Genomic DNA, 22,852 nt, shown 5'->3' with positions numbered 1-22,852 from the left:
TTCACAAAAATAACAAAATTAGATAGAAGATTGTACATTTGGTATTACTATATAATTGAAATGAAGGTTTTATTTTGATAACTTGTACAATAAAAGTCAACATAAGTTATCAAAACGAAACTCAAATTGTAATTAAAAAAATAATACCCAAAATATTAATAATGTCCACCTAAGTTTTATTCTTTTAAGAATTTGAATGCTCTGATCATCTTGGTCCTTCTTATGTGCCATTTTGACCTGCAACAGGATATAGCAAAAAAAATGTTAAATATGTCATTGTAGTGCATATGCAAGTCATGTTTGATATCCCTTTTTAATTATATTTACCTGATGTTCGTACATATATCATAATATATATTTTGTCCTGAATTTCCTGGACCAGTAGATCTAAGTCTTGATTTCCTCTTGTTAATTTATTAAATAAGAAGTCATTCAACTATTCTTTTAAAAATAATATCATCGAGATTATTGATAACACAAAAATTACAAAATAAAGACCTTAATAATTAGTAATTTTATATTTAATAATTGTCAATTATAAGTTTTGCTCTTATTGGTGATTAGCAGTAAACAAAACAAAAGAAAGATGTTACACGTAATTTCGAAGTTGGTAGCTTAATATGTTGTCCAGCTATGATATAAGACAATTTCAAAAGGCAATTTGTTTTTTAATTTGAAAATATTGCAAGGATAAAGACATCTAATCACCTACACAATTTGGCTAACAGAAAGTTGGAAAAAAAATTATTGTATGCTTTCAAAGTATTTCTTTCTATATATGTTCTAGAAGTAATTGGATTTTTTATTATTCTACATGCCATACATATGCTATGATTAGAATTTACGTAACAGATTAAATTTCTCTATAAGTACTAATAAAAGAAGAAAATGCAGTGAAAAAAATAAAATAAAATAAAGAAAGTAAAATAAATTAAGTTTTTCATATAAATTAAAATCAAATTTTGCATTTAATTTTTATAAAAACTATTTTCATTTAATTTCTTTTAAAAACTAATATTATGTTTGATTAATTACCCAAAAACTAATACCTATAAGCTAATTTTAGCTTTTTTTTTAAAAAAAAAAGAGAATTAATTTTAGCTTATTGAAAGGCTGAATGTATTTCATCTTCTTTTGCCTCTTATAAAGGGTTATGGAAAATTTTTACCTATGAAGTCGCTGCAATATTAGTTATAACCTCACATTCAATAATACGGAATTAGTACACGAACATTTCAAATGGTGTATAATCACTCGTTATATGGACATTAAAATTTAAAAACAAAAATACGAATTATTATATTGCATTATATATGTATTTTTTTTGTATAATAGTATTCAAAAATTGTAGTTTTTTTTTTATCGGCAAAATTGTAGTTATTGATGCCTTCATACGAACGTCTCTGAAATATAATTGACCTGTTCCATGTGAACATTCCTAGGATACTGACTAGCTCCATGCATTAACTTTTTTATGCCAAGACCTACTAGTTTTAAGATGCTTAGCCTCTTGTGGATTCTATACCCTTCCCGCAGACATCACCATCAATGATTGTCCAAATTCACATGCGAACTACCCTACCCATTTCGAGTTTTTCTTTCTTAGATTTTTAATTAATGCTCATTTAATCAATTCATTAATTATCAGCAGCAGCTCAAGATGGAAAATGTTTTAAATTTTTTTATTGATAAATATTAATTTATAATTAGTTGTTACAAATGTCATTTAAAAAGATTAACTTATAACCTCTTTCTCTCTTTTTTTTCCTTTATTATTTCTTAATTATTGGATCAACCTTATATCTAACCTAGGTTAGGAAGAATCAAGATATCTTTTATATATGTTTCTTAATTATTGCATACGACGCTTATCAGATGAGTATGTTGTTTGTGATTAATGAATTGTGTTTATAAGTCCATGTTTCACACCTATATGAGTTTGATATATAGAAGGATAGTTCTCAAGCCGCAGGAGACATTGGACTGTAGTGAAATAATTGTATCTAGTAACATTAAGTCGTATTTGATTTATTTAATTTTTAGCCTAAGTGGGCATATAGCAGCAGCCTTCACAGAAATTAATGATCAAGTTTTTAAATATAAACCCAGAAAACATTACTGGGTTTCCCCCAAAGAGTTAGTCAATAGTCAATAATGATTTTGATTGGTTTCAGTCCCGTAAGCATTGCAAGCACCAAATTAAGAAGTAGGCAAATGCCTATTAATAACTAGAAAATTCAACTAACTAAATTGGTGAAATTTTTGAATTCGGGTATATTGCATTTTTCTTATGCTCTAGATAACCTTTAATAAAAGGTTTGAACTAAGGGCCTAGTTCTTAATATTCAGTCACTTAATATATATTCAATGTGTTTTTTTTGTTAGAGTTTTTTTTTATCTTTTTTATTTAATAGAGATATATTCAATGTGTTTGCTATCGAGCATTTCCTTGCTCATTTTTATTTATTTATTTTTGGACATATTTATTTTAAAACACAACTGAGTTTGCTACAAGAAGTCTGGATAATGAATTGTTAGGAGTGGACTATGAAAGTAAAAGCCTTAATTCAATTTTGAAATAGAACAAATCAAAACCTTCTCCAAAATTTCCTAATTATGTACTACTTAATATGTTGTTGTCACTCATTTACCGGTCACTTTCTTGACTACATGTACCCTAAAAGGCACCAAAAGAGTATTGAAGTAGCTGCCAATCGCTAATAATTGTCACCATTGACCTGGTCAAATATACATAATTTACTACATTAATTACTTATAAATAATTCTAAGCCTTCTTACAATATCTTCTTTTTAATCCTTTTACTTATTAGATAAAAATATTAGATATTTTAATATTATATTAAATACATTTATTTTTATATATAATATTTTTCATAAAATAATGGAGAGCTAAATAGAAAAATTATATAGAAAAGCATATGACATTAATTTTGCTTTAATGTCGTTTAACTTATGTGCTATACGGCTAAGTCATTTTCTTTTCTCTTTTCATTCCCGCATAAAGCTAATTAAGCACGCACGCACATACATACATAACAATTATGTTGAAAAGGAATATTTTGTGTTAAATTTTGGATAATTGTAATTTATTTTTAATATTTTTTCCTTTTAATATTTTTCATTTAGTACTTATTATAGATTTAATTACCTTTATTTGTTGTTTATGTTACTTTTTATTTTACCACGGCTTAATATTTTAACTTTTTTTTTTTATAGAAAAACTTGGGTTTAGGTAACACGCTAAGAAAATGTTAAATGTTGTTGAAATTAATAATGTCAACCACAAAACGCATGAATGCATGGGTATGAGGTTGTTTAAATTTATTCAGTTAGTTTTGAGTCCGAGAAAAAAATTATAGAATTGTATCAAATACTTGGAAGGAAATTAAACTTATTTGCCTATAGTAAATGTTTTAAAACTAGACTAATTAATAATTGATGATGAAAATGCTTGTTCATAGTTTAATGGTTGAACAATGGTTAAATTGGTAATAATTAAAATTTCATTTTCAATATTATATTATGTTTAAAGTAATATAAAATTATAACAAATCAAGAAATAAAAAATATAAATTAATATAAATGACTAAATTGTATATTTTACGAGATAAAAATTAATAATGTATAATAATAATAATTTTTACCTGCGTGTAATCCTTAAACGTGTTTTTTTATTTATCATATAATATTTTATATTGTATTAAAAATAAAATAATTAAAAAATGAATTAAAAAAACAGTTCATAATGGCTTTTTAACCATTGGTATAGTTTGGGCGATTCTAAAATAAGTCAGTTTATAGGAGTTAACAGACCAATCACCAAATTGGAGGTCCTAATGGATTAATTGATTGAATTGATCAGTTGAGTGTAATTTTTAAAAATTACGTTCGTTATAATCCTGCTAGACTCGCAAAATTGTCTCTCGTTATTTAGGATAAGATTTTTTTTTAAAAAAACTATATCATCTTATAATATAGATTTAAATCAAATTCAACCCCAAAATTTAATTTATAAGGTAAGAATGACTTCCTATTTTTACATATTCTTAGATAATGTGGGACATAATTTTTTTAAAATACCAATAAAAAATATTTATGATCGATCTGGATAGAAAAATTAACATTTTCAACTTAAATTGAAATCAAAACATTAATTATATCCACATTTATAGAAAGCATTTCTTTTAACAAATTAAAAGAGTGCTAGTAATACATTTATTTTAATATCAATAGAATTTAATTTAATTGATTAAATAGAATGTATAAGTATTATAAATCTCATGATGATGACGAAGAAAACTCATTAATTGTATGGTCTATTAGGTGAGGGAGTGAAATGGTAGGGATTGAAAGCATGGTTAGAAATACTTCCAATACATGTATTTTTATGTGAAAATCAAGTAAAGTGGTGTAAGGGATGTGGAAGATATGTGCATTGTAGAATTGTATCCTAACATATTAACTATATAACTTTTCCTTGTTTGATTTGAAGAGAAACAAAGAACAGAAAATATCAAATTTTACGAGTCATTTACAAATTTATTTAAAGGACGACTAACGTTTTCCATATAACACAAAATAATTGAAACAGTTGTTTTGAAAGAGATAAATTAGAAGGGATAGAATATAATTTGCCCTAGATTTTTACGTGGATGTAAAGAAATTGGAAGAAGTTATCATTTGGTTAGATTAAGGAATAACACAAGTCTAAGAATGATTGAGTCACGTGAGAAGGTACTCTCCCTGTCTCAGGTATGAGAAAGTGGTATGCGTCAGTGATTAACAGTAAAAAAAAGGACGGGGCAGAGGCGTAGTTGGACCTGAAAGCTAAAGATTTTCTTTCAGTTAAAATGCTTTCGTTAACGTGACGATCAATTATAAAAGTAATTTTTTATGTGTTAAAAAAAATTCTTGTAGTTCGGTTCAGGCCATGGGCCTTCTCTACTCACTATATAACGCAACATAGTTTCTATGTTGTAGAAATAATTAATCACCCAGTCGCCCAATATAAACACTACGTTGAACTATGATTTAAGTAGATAAAATAAATTTATATATACATGTTCTAGAAAAAGAGAGAATTGAGGAAAAAGAAGAATAGATAAATTTATATGATTTAAGTAGAAAGATAGTTTTGACGTCAAATTTCACTACGTGGATAGGAAAAGGCAGGACCATTTTGAAAGGGTTTTTCTTTTACCTAGTGACTCTTTCTTTATTATTTTACATTTTTTTAAAAATCTATCTTTAGTTTAGCGTAGACATATCTTAGGTTCGTTAGGTGCTTATTGACTTTTTTTTGTTTTTTGTGTAGATTTGACTAGGTTTTGGGATATCCTGGAGGCTGGAACAAAAGTTGTATATGCTTGCCAAACCTTTTTACCTACTGAACAGCGACAAAATATAACCAAATCTGACCTAGCTAGACATGGCCCTAATCTACTAAATAGGGACAAAACATAAACTTTCATTATATTACTACTTTTGGAGAATGAAAGAATTAAGCTTGTTTTAAAAAATATTTTTTAATATTTTTTGCTTTTATTAATAATTATAAAATATCATATTATTTATCTTTATTTTTTTATTTAAAATAATAATATAATATTAAAAATATGGAAAAATTTACATTCATTAATAACTTTTTTTTATTGACAAAAGAAAGAGTTATTACAAAAATACGATGGACCCCAGACTTAAAATATGCTAGAAGCCAAAACATAAAGTTTGGTATATGTACCATTCAAGATCAATAATGAAAATACAGCAATGTAAAAATAGCTAAGTAGAGCATTTCTAAACCAAATTGCCAGACTGATATACTCCTATTCAACATGTGAAGCTTTCAATTGTCATGTTATTTGATACCAACACAATCATGCCCATGTCAATTGTAAAACAGGTTTACCTCTCTTAAATAACCATATTAAAATGCTGAATGATGTATATATGTGGGTTCAAATTACATAATTTGTAAGTATGTTACACATTGTATAAATATGTTTTAGAGAAAAATGTAAACTTATATGTCTAAAGTTATAAAAGAAACATGTCCAACACATTTCAGTTAAGATTTAAATAGTATAAATTAAAAATTATCGATGATGACAAAAAATTGTAAATATAATTCATTTTAAAAAAAGTTAAGAAATTGAAAAAGGAAATATCGAGAAAAAAATATGTCGATTATATATATGTGTGAGCTGAGTGAATATATATGTATATTTTATTTTTGACTGAATATATGTGTGTATAGACAATAATGCGCAGAATGCCGATCGATGAATTGTTTACTGCATTTCCAAATATGTGTGCATAAGCGTTCCACATGTCACCCATGTTGTAATTAGTTTCTTCCCTGGATGAATTACTAAGAAACAGATTGATTGATAGTACTATATTAAATTATGTAGCTTTACATGTCAGGAAAATGTAGTTGCAGTATTATGTAATGTAATTAATAGGAAGTCACAGACAATTTGAAGACAATTTCTTTAGCTTACCTATCTCATGCCACAATTATGTACTTACGACAGTAAAATGTTTAAAAGCAAAAAAAAGAAAGAAGAAGAAGAAGTAATAAATGGAATTATATAGAATGTACTCTTTGTCTTCATCTGCCCTATAATTCCTGCAGCAGCCAAAGCATAATAGCATGCAATATGCACATATTCGTTTTAGGCTTTTAGCCTCCACGATCTGTTAATGGAAAGTGAAAAGTAAGAGATATGAAGTTCATTATGGCAGCCATGGTCCCAGGGAAGCACTAGAGATATGAAATGACATAAAAGGTCACCATGCATAATGCTTTAAATGCTTGCTATAGAATCAAAAAATGAAGAGATGTGACAAATTGTTACATCTAATACGCAATAATTTGACAAAGACGACTATGCGTTTATATATTTATTTTAATTAGTTGGCGTCTCTTATTATAAAGAAAATAAGGGCAGTGTCAACATTTCCAGGCAACTAGTTAGTTATTTTATTTTCTTGTTTATAATTATTTCCATATAGCTAGCTGTCTCTATCTAATCCAAATCCGCGTTCCACAACCAACTTGGTCGCATTGGTCCAAAAAACTCAATATCAATATTTTCAAAATAGTTTTAGCATTGTTTAGGAAGAGAATTGTAAGAGATAAAATCTAAGTACTCCACCTACCAAGATAAAATAGTTGGATAAATGGATAAAAAAAGTTGTATAAAGGGCAACACTACCTCTCCTAATGGAAGTACCAAAACCCAAGATGGGGTCTCCAATGGCCTCTCTTACTCTCACTATTGCATTAACCATAATCTCTCTCACCTTGCCATCTCAAACATTAGCAGACAACTACATCTACTCATCTCCACCACCACCAAAGCACTCACCTCCTCCTCCATATTATTATCACTCTCCACCACCACCGAAGCATTCACCTCCTCCTCCTTATTACTACCACTCTCCTCCACCACCAAAGCACTCACCACCTCCTCCATACTACTACCACTCTCCACCACCACCAAAACACTCACCTCCTCCTCCATATTACTATCACTCCCCACCACCACCGAAACACTCACCTCCTCCTCCATACTACTATCACTCTCCACCACCTCCTAAGCACTCACCTCCTCCTCCATACTACTATCACTCTCCACCACCTCCTAAGCACTCACCTCCTCCTCCCTATTACTACCACTCTCCACCACCACCAAAGCACTCACCTCCTCCTCCATACTACTATCACTCTCCACCGCCTCCTAAGCACTCACCTCCTCCTCCATACTACTATCACTCTCCACCACCTCCTAAGCACTCACCTCCTCCTCCCTATTACTACCACTCTCCACCACCACCAAAGCACTCACCTCCTCCTCCCTACTACTACAAGTCCCCACCACCGCCACCTAAGAAGCCCTACAAATACCCATCCCCTCCACCACCAGTTTACAAGTACAAGTCTCCTCCTCCTCCCTACAAGTACCCATCTCCTCCACCTCCCCCATACAAGTACCCATCTCCACCACCCCCAGTCTACAAGTACAAGTCTCCACCACCCCCAGTTTACAAGTACAAATCTCCCCCTCCTCCTTACAAGTACCCATCTCCTCCTCCTCCTCCATACAAGTACCCTTCTCCTCCACCACCAGTTTATAAATACAAATCTCCTCCTCCACCAGTCTACAAATACAAGTCTCCACCTCCTCCATACAAGTACCCATCTCCACCACCCCCACCATACAAGTACCCATCACCGCCACCCCCAGTGTACAAGTACAAGTCTCCACCACCCCCAGTCTACAAGTACAAGTCACCTCCACCACCATACAAGTACCCTTCTCCTCCACCACCACCCTATAAGTACCCATCTCCACCACCCCCAGTCTACAAGTACAAATCTCCTCCTCCTCCCTACAAGTACCCATCTCCACCACCTCCACCCTACAAGTACCCATCTCCTCCACCCCCAGTTTACAAGTACAAGTCTCCTCCTCCTCCTGTTCATTCACCACCTCCACCACACTACATCTATGCATCCCCTCCTCCTCCATATCACTACTAGATAGTGGTTTTGCTTAGCTTCCCGAGTAGTAAGCTTCTTCATAAAACCTGCATTATCATAAAATTATGTACCAACTTACATTTTAAATGCTCTTTACATGCAGTCACATGCAAGTCATTAAGTTTTCACGAACAATAAAAAGAAAATAGAAACACACTCTTTAATATATTCATTCAACACACTCTTTTTTATTGGTTAATTTAAAAAAAAAACAATAAAATATTTTGAGTCCTACATAATAATTAATAATTCTCTGTCTTCAAATTTTATATTTTTTTAAAAAATAATCAATTAAAAAATATGTTTAAAAATTATGTTCGTAGCACTTGTCAAATAAAAAAAAAACATAGAAGTCATTAAATAACTACTCGACCTATGTAGACAGTTTAGAAAGTAAACTAAAATGAGAAGTATGATGTTAACATTCTTATTTTGTTCGATTGAAGAGAACCGTTGTATTTTCTTCTTTTTATTTTCTATTTTTAAAATTTCAAACTTTCAAAGGTTTTTGACTGTTGATAGAAAAGGTTTGCGGTTGATATAATTTTTATTTCATTTATAAAGTAATCATGACGTTTTCAACTTCCCTTTTTCTATTTTATTGAAATTTTGAGAAGTATATGACCATTGCTATTTTTATGTAAAAACATATAACTAAGGAGTATTCAAGAATAATTTTTTTCTGTGTATACATATTTTAAAAATATACTTCCAAAATTAAAGGAAAAAACTTTAGTTGTAAAAAAAATTCTTCATAACCCAAACAAAAACATTTTAGCCTGTATTAGTAATGTTTAAGAGAAAGTTATTTTCTCATTTTTTGATATTATTGAGGGGATACTTAATGAAAGGGACTGTTAGAATATTATTCTAACCATGTGCGCGTACTTTTGTAGGTTATTAATGAAGAATATAAGCCAATAAAGAACGTTTTTGATAGCAGGAAGATGCACTTCGCAATTACACAAGGAAAACAACGGAAGCAAAGTTTCCGCGCATTTTGTCACATAAGAAGAAAGAAGTGTCCATCCTTTTCTTCTTCGTTTGTATTGTTTATGAATTTTTATTATTGTGTTTTTAGACAGTTGTATGGCACTATATCACATGAATGCATTTTGGTTTGTAACCTGCTACGTTTGCAAGGGGTTGTGAAGCCAATTTAATAATAAATAAAAACAAATGCTTTCTCTCTGTCTCTTTGTATATTTATTGAAAAATTATACAATATTTATAGAGTATCTTCAATAATATTTGATGAAAAGATAATTAAATAATATTTTATATTTAATCCAACTTCTTATATAATCACGTAATTTACTCATTATGATTTTTATCAGACAAAATAAAGTCCTCATAGTATAATGCATAAAAACTTCTCATATATTATATTTATATCTATTTCAATTTGGTTACGTTTAAAATTCTTCCATTGAGAAACAAGACTTGGACTAATGAGAAACAAGATAACATTGACATATTTGTCTGTATTACATATATAATTTTGAACGATAAAATAATAATTAATTTTTTAAAAATTAAGTATTATAGTAAAAAAATTTACAATAAATAACTTAAATATATTTTTAATCCTTCAAAGTTTTATGGTACTTAGCATACGGCAGGCACATACCTTTCATATTTTTGAGGACATGCTTTTTGCAAGACCAAATATGAGGGGATACAGAGTATCATCTAAAAAAAAAAGTAGAGTCATATTCTGCATGAATAGGAGTGCATGTTTTATCAAGAAAATCAATTCTAGATGTGGTTCATGGTCTAGAATGAGGGTTTTGCTGAAAATGCATATGTCAAATGGATCACAGACCAACTGCATATAGTCATGGTAATTAAAATCCCTTAGTGTTGAGTATATATCTCAAAGGAAGAATAACCAAAGGGTTATCAATATGAGTGTGTGATCAATTATTTTTCAGTTCCATGTTATTGCAGTATAGACCATAGACACATCTGGACCGACAGAGCTCACTCATGATTTCAAAGTCAAGTGAATATAAATCATATTTAAGGTCCTGGATTTTGATAATCCTCCAAATATATAAAGAGCAGCTCCATGGTTTAATCTTGGAGGTGTTGTTATATAATTTCAAAGGCAACATAACATCAGGATATTGGAGATCAAACATGTAAATCATTCAAATTTTCCTTTTTGCATCCTCACCACCAAACAATATTAAAACATGTTTTTTGAATTATTAGTGTCACATATATATGAAAATTAAAGAAAGCAAAGGATGATATGTTAGTTCTATGGTAAATGTGCAATCACAGGCTATGTTTCTACATCATTTTTATCTGCAATTATTAATGTTATTGAGTCTTGACTTTCTGACAAACAAATTCAAATGTATTATGAGAATTACATGCTGGTCAAGTGTGAAAATATCAATTTGATCAAGATACAGAGCATTTCCACCCACAGCTGGGAAGTCATCAATCATAATCCATGACCTGGTTCTTTTTTTTTGACATTTTAATTAATCAATAATTATTATCAAGATTTAATAATATGATGAAGCAAAAATATGTAATACAATATCACAGTTCCTAGCATATCAATAATAACAATGCACAAGAGCAATTTCTATCGCTGCAGCATTTGCACAGTTATGAAACAAAATTTCCTACTGGTATGTCCCCCTTCGCCTCCATGAGTGACCAACACCTGGTCTCTGCATGTATCAAATGCCCATACTGTATAAACACCAAAATTATAATCAGAACAATTTCACAACAATAAAAAGGAGTTGTAAATCCTCCTCTTTCAACAACAATTTCACAACATTAATCAAGCGATATTAAAAATTTATTTTCTAATATTATGTACATGTTGCAACATATTTATCCAAGGGAGTATGTTTTTTCATCCACGTAATTATTTTAAATGTTCTTGTAATATTTTTATTTTTTGTTATTTTATTTTAGTCTTTATAAGATGTTTTTTTTTTAATTTTTTGGATAATTTACTTTTAGTTTCTATCAATTTTTTTCTTAGGGATTAATTTTAAAGGACCTAAGTATTATGGAAATTAAAACCAAAGAATGAATAAATTATAGAAGATATTTACATGAACTATTTTAAAAAAATATATAAGAAAAAAAGTGGAATTGCATAAGATATTTATGCTTTCTTTTATTTATTTAAAAATGTTAATTATTCGTTACTTTGAGCACAAATAATTAATGTATTGAAATTAATATTAAATTATTTAATTAGTTTAATTCTTGATTAAAATAATTTTTCACTTAATTATTGTTTTGACTTCTCAGTATTCTGGATGAATTTTATATAAAAGGTTTATATAATACAATTATAAAAGGATAATACGCTGACACATGGAGCTATTATTGGTCTTATACAATACTACATTAGTTAAATAAATTATTATGTACATACAAATTCGATAGCTATTCCAATTACTTTTATGTCCTTGGCAAAAAGTTTGTCTCCTTTTTCTCCGTTTTCCTAACAGCCCCCTTATAACGAACATTATTGAGACATGACCCGATGTAGAACACATCCTTTATATCTATTTATGCCACTTGACCCGATGGGTAGGTGAGTTCGACATTATGAGAACTGAATTTATTTCTATCTTTCCTTTCTCATGGATTCTGTTTGCCAAATGAAATTCTTCCTCTGCAAGGATTTTTACTTTCTTATATTTCTTTACTGTGCTGGGTAAGGTTGTTTATATGATCTCATTAATTAGAACAAATATTTGGAAGGAAGATCAAACCCGACATTATTATTTTTGTGTTTATCTCTTTTATATTATTCTATCATTTATTATATTTCAAATTCAATTTCTTCATTACTTTTTCTCTTTTTTAGTTGTACATTTTGTTGTATAATTTGTTTTATATATTCATTACTATCATTTCATGCACCCCTTTTTTTTACACCAAGAATATTTCTGATAGTCGAATAACCTTTTAAAAGATAGAGATTATCAATTTGTTCTTTCTCCATCAAATCCATTTTTTCTTCCTAACATTCAAAAGTAGAAACCAATATTGTTGAAACAAATGTACAAGATTGATTATATCAATTAATTCGAAACATCCTCGAAATCCCAATAGTAAGATTTGTTAGGCCGAATTGATAACGAACAATACATACGGAATACAAGAAAAAAAAAATATTATATAGTTTGTACTAACTACTGATGCTGACTCTAGAAAGCACATATACAGCTGGCTTTGCAAATTATTTAATTTGTTTATATTTTGAAAGGGTAGCTCAAGCTAGCCTTACAGCGTATTGACATGAAGAAGTGAAGAACCCCAGAAGCTAGTTTGTTTTTCCCTGCCTATTTGTGCTCAAACTCTCTGAAAGTAAAAAGAAAAAAGAAAAAATCAGCATTGATAAGTAAAATAATTTGCAGTTAAGAGTTAAATATATATGTAAGAGTAAAAAGTACGTAGTTTCAACTTTAATAATCACTATTTAACTAAAAAAATATGGCAAATCTTATTGTAAGTTTCTTTTTGCTGATTATCTAGAAACAACATTCCTAACAACGTATGGTGGTAGATAGCTCTGACTCCACCTTCTCCCGTTGCGAAAGGTTAGTGATGTGAGACAGTTAGCTTCTTTTATTGAAACAAATATTAAATTTTCAAATAATATATACTAGTATATTACTTTAAAAGTCAATTTGAGCAATCTAAATACATGTACTTTTTTCTTTAACTGGAATTGTTTTCACACAGCCGTAGACAAGTCTAGAAGCACACAAGTGCACATGTATGTAACATAATTTGAAGAGGTTTTTTAGTTCTTTAATTTGCATGCTAGAGAGTTCAGATTGATTTGCAACTTAATTATTATATAAGTAGCATAGTTTGGACCTATAGGGATGGAGCAACCTCTATGAAAATAACGAAAAACCTTATTAAACATTAAAACAAGATATGGGGATGCTATCTTCCTTTGATTTACAATGGCTGCTTTCAGTGAAGCTTGCCAATGAATAATGTAGAAGGTATTGACTATTTTCTCTTTCATGTTTTATTGTTATTTTTATCGCTATTAATTAATTTAAATGTATAAGAATATTAATATACAAAGAGGTTCAAGACAAGGGAGAAACAGATTGAGACCACTTACCTGTCGAAGCTAATTCTAGGAATAATCTCCGTCTTTGTCCAAAATTTCTGTAGAGATTTTCTTTCCTTTTGCTTACAAATTTACATGAAAAATTGTTTGAATTAAAAAAAACAGTGAGAACAGTAGGTGCCATCAATTCATTAATGCATCTAAAGCTTATAAATTATCTAATCCCCTCCAACCCCCCCCCCCCCCCCCCCCCCCCCCCCCCCCCCCGTTTTGTCTTCTCATTGCTATATATGCAATGAAAATAAAATAAAATAAAAGCAGCTGGAGGTAATTTTAGTTTCATTGGAGTTTTTTTAAAATCTTTTGGAATCATGTCTTTACAAAGTAATAGATTTTACTTTATTTAGATAATTTTTCTTGATCCGCAGACACCAATAAATCAAATGTACATGTTAGTTATTCTTTTTAACGCATTCTCTATTTTTGTTATTTTGTGTGTACTTAAACACTAACATGTACTTTCACTCAGTACATTAATAGTTTAGTCCATGATTTTGAATTCAAATTCTAAATATTATATTTAATTATATCTTAAATATTTATATATGGAAAGTTTTATTATCTATAATAGTTATATATATAGGTGGACACTGAATTTAATGGCTGGAGGGACCAAAATTAGCATTAAAATTTAAACAAAATATTTATATATTTTCTAAAATGACTTGGCATATATTAAAAAAAATACATATACAAAGAAGCTATTAAACATATTTTTAAAGACTTAAAATTATAAATGACAACCACTAATTTCATTTCATGTGCCACCAAGAACTTTAATGAATTTATAATAAAAAAATTGCATTTATGAGTATCATATTTTTTTTACAAAAAATTCTATTAATTCTATTCTAAAAATATACTAAATTTGAATAAATTATGTTACTTGCTAAATTATCTTTTAAGAATAATAGTAGCTAACAACCACATAAGAATAGTTTACTTTTAAAAATATAAGTAAAATATTTATCATGACAAAGACTATGACTTTAAAAGCAAATTGTGACAATAAATCTTTAGTGTAATTTTATATCTAATTTGTTTTTCTGAGATTTATATTGCATGCGGAACTAGATCCTGAGATTAAAAACACATTGAAACCTCACAATAATAAGAATTAAAAACAAAGATGAGACAAGAGAAACAACAATAATATAATATAAAAAACAGTAATAGAAAGATGGAATATTTGTTGATGTCTACGTTTTAAAATTTAAATTGTTAATCTCGTATATATAGTGTTTAAATTTAATCCATTGACAAATGTTGATAAAATTATTTTTTTGCAAACTATAATTATCCATAACTTTTAAAATAGTAATAATAACATGTTATATAAAGAAAACTATTTGAAAGAAAAATAAATAATACTCAAATATTTTATCTAGAAAAAGAAGAAATTAAAATAAAATCATCTCTACAATAAATATTAGAAAATAATATAATATGATATCAAAACACAAAAAAGATAAATAGCATAAATGATATTATTTACATATTTTTTAGCATTATCTAATATTAATGAAAAACCAAATTAAAAAAAAAATCAAGGGGCCAAGGTCCTTCCAACACAATCAGTAGGTAATAACAGGTTATGTCTGATTTAGGATTCAAATCATTTTTGAGTATGAAATAAATTATATTGGAAAAAAAATAGGTATATTATGTACATTTGAGGTTTTGATAAAAATTAATTATCACTTTTGATAAAAATTATTTTGTAGCAATAACATGGTAAAAATAAATAAATTTTAACATTGATTTATTCAGCATGTCTCCTTAACCTAAACACAAAACAATCTTTCTTCCTTTAGAAGGCCATCATCTTGATTGTCCTACAAGTAATGCATACAATTAATCATTTGTGCCTCATGAGCAACGTGTTACACTTTGACAAATTATATAGGAACTCAAGGTTGGACTAACTTATTTAATTAGGCTAATATTTCAATGACTTACCGTGTTCAATATTTGAAAATTTCAGAAACTAAAGTGAAACAAGTTAATGTTTTTTATACGTAACATGATTAATTACTCTTGAAAATATATTTCAAAATCCTAACGATATATTTTTTTAATGTTTTTTTCCCTCTTTACATATAATTCATCTCCCATTTTTATCTTCTAGTTAATTTCTTCTGTCATCACTTCGTGACTTCCCCCGATTTAGGAACTGAGCGACGTTAAATCTAGTACTTTAAAAACCTAAAAATCGAAAAAGTTAAAAGCTAATTATAATATATAAACTACTCTTATACCAAAGGGTTTAGTTTAGTCGATTCAACAGTTATTATAAATCCTTTCATTATGGATAAAAAATCTAGACTACTCTTATCTTTCTCTTGGAAGCCCTATAAAAGCATTAGCAACACTATGCAATATATGTATATGTATTTATAAAATAGCTACTTAGACCTTTCTTTTTGCGACTGATTTAGCGAGTTAGCCTTCTATAACTAATCTCATGGATCACCTACTCAGTCTCTAAACACAAAAATGTATGTATTTTAGCTTGGTCGGTTAATCTGTCGCCAACCAATGATTTTTGCGTCAAAACATTTTCGGTCACTAATTTCGATTGTTATTTGGGATTTTTCTAGTAGGAGGCTAGTCTCCCATGCAATCAAGGATCCTCATGACATGATCACAATTAACATACACTATAATAATGTGCTCCTTAGTGATGAGTATTTTTTGTGCTCAACTATTTAATAAAATTTCATTGAGCGAATAAGTGAAAAATGCCATGGTTAGGCAACAATTACGCAGTTTACAAAGTTTGGTATGAATCGCAAGCGAATAAAGGGGCAAAGTGACACAAATTAAAAAATATTATTGTCAAAGACCTTTTTGATTTTGAATATTTGAGTCATAAAAAAATTGCTCAGTGTACAAAGCTAAAATAGTTAAATAAGGTCCGGTGTCATTTTCTACAGAGAAAATAAGGGTAATGTCAACATTACCAGCTGTTTAGCTGGATACTTTTCTCCTGCTCAATTAGATTGAGGTCTTCAATGCAAAAATCTACATTGGTTCAACAAACACGAAATATAACCAATAATCTAAATTTTTCTTCACCTCAATTTTCACTTATTTTATATCTTTCTTTTCCTTAATTTCCTATCGTACGTACAAGGACAAGATACATCATAACGACTACTTTCAATGTACGGGTACCCTTAATAAAAGTCCAATTTACAAAACACACGGAGAACACCTATACCTGAAGAGGTCAAGTTGCTTTAGCAATAATTTTCAGTAAAGTTAATTATTTAATATGTGTGTGTAATTTTAATAATTCAATTATTAAACATTTCAATATTATACAATGATGTAATATAATTGTTATTAAGCAATCTTATTATTGATATTTACTTATAATTTGTAGGAATTTTAATACTCGATCGCTTTATTGAATGGAAATTAACTTGATCATTATCCTCTCTCTATGTATTTCCAAATTAATTAACATAATATATTTTACAGATTTCAGATTTTTCTACAAGGTAAAGTTGAATAGATCAAATCAAATTACTCCTTCTAAGATGATTCGTCAGTCGGTGTTAACTTGGTAAAGTAAACTCTATATAAAGGGGGCACTACCTTTGCTAGCTAATAGCACAACAAAACCCTATTTGAAGTTGAGAGAAAATGGGGTCTCTAATGGCCTCTCTTACTCTCACTCTTGTATTGGCATTACTCTCTCTAAGCTTGCCATCTCAAACCTCAGCTGACAAGTACGAGTATTCATCTCCTCCACCACCGGAGAAGCCTTACAACTACCACTCTCCACCACCACCACCACCCAAGAAGCCATACAAATACCCTTCTCCTCCACCACCTGTTTATAAGTACAAGTCCCCACCACCACCGTACAAATATTCATCTCCTCCACCACCACCTAAAAAGCCCTACAAGTACCCATCACCCCCACCTCCAGTTTACAAATACAAATCACCACCACCACCGGTTTACAAGTACAAGTCCCCACCACCACCACCACCTAAGAAGCCCTACAAATACCCATCTCCTCCACCACCGGTTTACAAGTACAAGTCACCTCCTCCTCCTTACAAGTACCCTTCTCCACCACCACCACCATACAAGTACCCATCTCCTCCACCACCCCCAGCTTATTACTACAAATCACCTCCACCACCACCTAAGAAACCATACAAGTATCCATCTCCACCTCCACCACACTATGTCTATGCATCACCACCTCCCCCATACCACAACTAGATAGTGATTTTAGTGTAGCACCCCATGGTAAGCTTCATATAGAATCTATATTGTCCATGTTATTTCAGTCAAGGTTTTAATTTGAAATTTCATAAAATTCTAGAATATTAATATACTATAATCATAATTTTAGTTAACTACTACTATAATTTAAAATTTTATATCAAAGTTTCCTATTATGATATGAAAGTATGAAACTTTTATTTATTTATTGAAATTTTAATGTTACAATTATAGAATTCCCACTGTTGCAACTTTACCACTTCCTTGTACATTTATTTTTTATCCCGAAAAAAGACAAATACACATTTGTTTCCTCTCCTCTCCCTTAGAAGTGTAAAAATAGCGTACACGAAGTCAAAGTGAGACTTATAAATTGATACGTAAATATTGGTCTGGGAAGAACATTTTATAAGAATATATCTTAATTTTTTATATTCTAAATTTTACATTTATGATCTTCTACTCCAGTACTTCTTTTTATCTGTCTTTCTTTCTTCCTATATTTATTACTTTCTGGTCTATTCATTTCTTGTCCCTCATTCCATATCTGTATATATCCACACGGTGTAGGAAAAAAAATCTTGCTCATTCTAGGATATATATATATATATATATATATATATATATATATATATATATATATATATATAAATATATATATAATTTGATATATAATATATTTTTTATTGATCCAATCATTGAGTTATATTTATGTATTATTAAGATTGTTTGTGTTAAATTTTATAAAAATTAAACAATAGGAAAAAGTAATTAAATAATTAATATTTTAATATATTTTAAAATATTTATATTACACTAATTTTAATTTATATGAAAGAGGTTATAAATAATTTTAAATTATGTGAAAGGAACTTTTAATCCAGAGAAATATTATCCAATTGTAAGTAATAAAATAATATAATAATTGTTAAATTTTAAAGTTATATTTATGTAATTTGATTTTATATATATATATATATATATATATATATATATATATATATTCTAGTTACATTATACACTAGAAAGTAGTATCGAATTAATTACATGTTATGACAAATTAATTTTTCAGGATCTGAAGAACTTGTGCAAATAAAGGGAGAGGGAAGAAGCACCATACAGTTTATGCAGTGAAGAGTGTGTGGAACGCGTTTTGTGAAAGTAGTGTTTATTTGGTTTCACTTTATTATTTTTATTTGTACTTTGTACTTTATGTATTTAAAGTTTTAAGGCACTGTTTAGATCTGGTCCATGTGTTGTTACTCCAGTTATATTACTATATAATAAATAAATACCCTGATTTTTTTACTTTTGAAAATTCCATTTAAAATTTCTACAAATTTCGGTATACGTACCCACCAGGAGTTTGACATGCAAGAACCGCGAACGTGATGAAATGAAAATGACCTGCTCTCTCTCTCTCTCTATTAATGTATAAACTAAATGATGGTTGATTATTATCAACACATTATTCACTACTTATTTACACACTATTACAGCAGTATATAAAAAAAACTAAAGCGTATCTACATGAAAACAGCCGAGACTGTATCTAACAAAATTACTAATCCCACTGAGTGTTAAACTACAGTTTAGATCCTTACTGACTAATTCATTAACTGAAAAAAGAAATTAGTAGTAGTATATTGAGAGAAATACTGAGAAAGTGGAAAGCGAAGGATTAAAGACTTCATATATCATATATATATAAGCACATAAAAAAGTCGTCACCTCACGCCTAAGAAAGGAACACGCAATTATTGCAGTGATACAAAAAAGTGGAATGTGCAGAAGGACTTCACCAAACTGCATCAGATTGAGGAGAAATGCTGTAATTAACTTTAGCAGCCTTCAAATCGTGATGTAGATATAGCTATATTATTTTTCTGCCACAATTCGGTTTTAATTAAATTTAACCATTGTAAAAACTTTTTTGGGTCAGTTATAAACTTATAATTAAGTTGGGTGCTATTTTATCCCAAAATGGGCGGAGAGATAGGAAAATATTAATTAGGTATAAAATAAAAATGAAAAAGAAAATCAATATATCATGAATATTCATCCATGAAAACAAACTAGCATCAACTTCACTGCACTCAACTACAACATGGATTTGTAAAGATTCAACAATCATATACAAAAGATAGGAGTTTTAAACATGGAAGGACATGATGATAATTTGAGGATTAAAACTTTAATAAAAGTCGCGTGTCATGTAATCTAAAAATAAAGAGTTAACAACATGAAGGAAGTACAAGTATAATGGAATTATAAAAGTTAGGAATTTTGTATAGTATAAAAAAATTAGAAAAGATATATGTAAATAATACATACCTCATGAAAGGTTTATGGAATTTGCTCTAATTTTTAAGTATTTGATAATACAAACCTTTTTACTTTACATTAATAATGTATAAAATTTAAATTTATTTAGAGTTTTGAATAAGATAAATTTAAATATCCAATTAACATAACTCAATTGCTAACGCGTTAAATTCATAAGAAATCACTTATTTTTACTTTAAAAAAATAAGATAAATTTGAATACATCCACATTATTTTATTTAATTCTCCTTTCTGTGAGTGTCTATACCCATGATTGTCCGATGATTTTTCAATTTGATACATCCTCATTATTTTATTTAATTCTCCTTTCTGTGAGTGTCTATACCCATGATTGTCCGATGATTTTTCAATTTGAATAGATGAAAAGTGTCTATACTCTATACCCTTGACTTAGAGTGTCCGAGGCTGATTCTCCAATTTTGATTAGATCAAAATCACTGTACATCTTTAAAGATGATTAATTAATTAGTGGTGTTAACGAGGTGAAATAAACTATATAAAGGGGCACTGTCTTTCCTAACACCATAACCAAAACCCCTTCTGAAGTTTGAGAGAAAATGGGGTCCCTAATGGCCTATGCTACTCTTACTCTCGTATTGGCAATAATAGTCACTCTAAGCTTGCCATCTCAAACCTCAGCTGACAAGTACGACTATTCATCTCCTCCACCACCAGAGAAGCCCTACAAGTATAAGTCACCACCACCACCACCCTACAAGTACCCTTCTCCTCCACCACCACCTAAGAAGCCCTACAAATACCCATCTCCTCCACCTCCAATTTACAAGTACAAATCACCACCACCACCACCACCCTATAAGTACCCATCTCCCCCACCACCACCATATAAGTATCCATCTCCTCCACCCCCAGTTTACAAGTCACCTCCTCCACCGTATAAGTACCCTTCTCCTCCACCTCCACCATACAAGTATCCATCTCCACCACCCCCAGTTTACAAGTACAAGTCTCCACCACCACCATACAAGTACCCTTCCCCTCCACCACCACCTAAGAAACCATACAAGTATTCATCTCCACCTCCCCCTTACCACTACTAAGTATAGTGATTTACTATATATATATATCATCCCATGGTAAGATTCACATAAAATTAAAGAGCACGTTATTTTAGATTCGTCTCTGGACAATAAAATCGGTCTCAGTTTCCGTCTCTGTCAGAGACGGGCTATTTTCTGTCGTTATTTTAGATTTTTTGGTAGTGTTTTATAAGTAATGTCTAATGTTATGACTAGCTTGTGACAAACTATATAGTGATTTAATTAGTATAGCACGTTAAAATAAACAATCATTTCATAGGATGCATTCATGTGTAATGTGAAAACTTCCTCGTTACATTGCTAGATAGCGGGATCATTTAATTACATGTTATGACAACCTAATAAGTTTTACGTGGACACGTGTGGTTTTTCAGGATCTGAAGAATGTGTGCAAATAAAGAAGATTGATATGGAAGGAACAAGCAGTGAAGCACCATACATATATATCAGTTAATTTGGCTTGACTTTTTTTTTCTTTTTGTATTTTATAAAGTTTTAAGGCACTGTTCAGATCTGATCCATATGTACTCGTTGTCCTGCATGTGTTGTGGTATTGTAACTGCTGGGCATGCATGCAGGGGTTTGTTATGCCAAGTTATATTATATAATAAATAATAAATAAATACCCTGACTTTATCACTTTGAACTTTGCATTTAAAATTTGTATATATTTCGGTATGAGAAACAGAGAAAGGCTAGAGTTTGACATGCATGCAAGAAACGCGAACATGAAAGGAAGATGAAGTAACTTTTTTTTAACAAGTTAAAGATGTATATATATTATTTTACTAACGAAATGGTTGTTATGATTGTCAACAAATTATTCACTACTCAATCAGATACTGTTCACCAATATAAAAAATTAAAAAAGAAAATAATGCAAGCATATTAATTCTACAGGAAAATTATCAACCGGAATTGGTTGTAACAAAAGGATTAGCCCCACAAAGTGTTAAAGTACAATTTAGATACTTGCTGGGAGAAGCTCAGACATATAGAGTGCATTTACTACGAGAAATAGTTAAGTTCTTATAACTTATTGGACTAGTTAATTTAAAAGTTTGATAAAAAAAAAAACCACTAACTTATAAATTATAATTCCTGTTAAAAACAACTTATAAATTATAATGTTTTATTGGAACACTCTGGTGTTTTAATATATTTACCAATTTCTAACTTATTATTCTTTTCTCACTTTTATCGTCCCTAACATTTTTATTATATGTTTAGAAACCTTAATACACTCTCTTTCACTCTCATCAAATTTCATTTCTTTGTGAAATAAAATCATCAAAATTATAATACATATATATTAATTTAATCAAAATTTTAAATAAGAATAAAATTAAAAAATATCGTAATTTTTAAGATGATGCATTATTTGAGATAAATTAAAATATGAAAACTAATTATATTTAAATTATATATAGTTACTAAATTTAGTTACGACAGGTAATAATGTCTTTCTATATTATTTAATACTTATCAGGT

The 22,852-nt window shown here is 29.5% G+C and overlaps 2 protein-coding genes across 2 annotated transcripts; both read left to right on the top strand.

Annotated features, from left to right (window-relative positions):
- Positions 1-7,238: 7,238 nt before the first annotated feature.
- Positions 7,239-19,264, top strand: LOC114370056 (extensin-3-like). Its single transcript, XM_028327349.1, has 3 exons — positions 7,239-8,566; positions 17,358-17,978; positions 19,027-19,264. Exons 1-2 carry the CDS (start codon positions 7,250-7,252, stop codon positions 17,949-17,951), a joined length of 1,911 nt encoding a protein of 636 aa, XP_028183150.1. The 5' UTR covers positions 7,239-7,249; the 3' UTR covers positions 17,952-17,978; positions 19,027-19,264.
- Positions 19,265-20,811: 1,547 nt separating this feature from the next.
- LOC114384448 (extensin-like) lies at positions 20,812-22,004 on the top strand. Its single transcript, XM_028344124.1, has 2 exons — positions 20,812-21,397; positions 21,736-22,004. Exon 1 carries the CDS (start codon positions 20,858-20,860, stop codon positions 21,359-21,361), a length of 504 nt encoding a protein of 167 aa, XP_028199925.1. The 5' UTR covers positions 20,812-20,857; the 3' UTR covers positions 21,362-21,397; positions 21,736-22,004.
- The last annotated feature ends 848 nt before the right edge of the window (positions 22,005-22,852 follow it).

The sequence above is a fragment of the Glycine soja genome, chromosome 2 (assembly GCF_004193775.1).
Source record: "Glycine soja cultivar W05 chromosome 2, ASM419377v2, whole genome shotgun sequence".
Classification (NCBI taxonomy): Eukaryota; Viridiplantae; Streptophyta; class Magnoliopsida; order Fabales; family Fabaceae; genus Glycine; species Glycine soja.
The sequence above is the reverse complement of the archived record's forward strand: the minus strand, read 5'-3'. Positions and strand labels throughout refer to the sequence as shown.

What these genes read in the sequence shown, in the direction of transcription:
- LOC114384448 (XM_028344124.1), top strand. Translation starts at nt 20,858, where the DNA reads ATGGGGTCCCTAATGGCCTATGCTACTCTTACTCTCGTATTGGCAATA.
- LOC114370056 (XM_028327349.1), top strand. Translation starts at nt 7,250, where the DNA reads ATGGAAGTACCAAAACCCAAGATGGGGTCTCCAATGGCCTCTCTTACT. An exon ending in CTCCTCCTCCATATCACTAC is followed by an intron (nt 8,567 to 17,357) that starts TAGATAGTGGTT and finishes TGAAGTTGAGAG; the next exon opens with AAAATGGGGTCTCTAATGGC.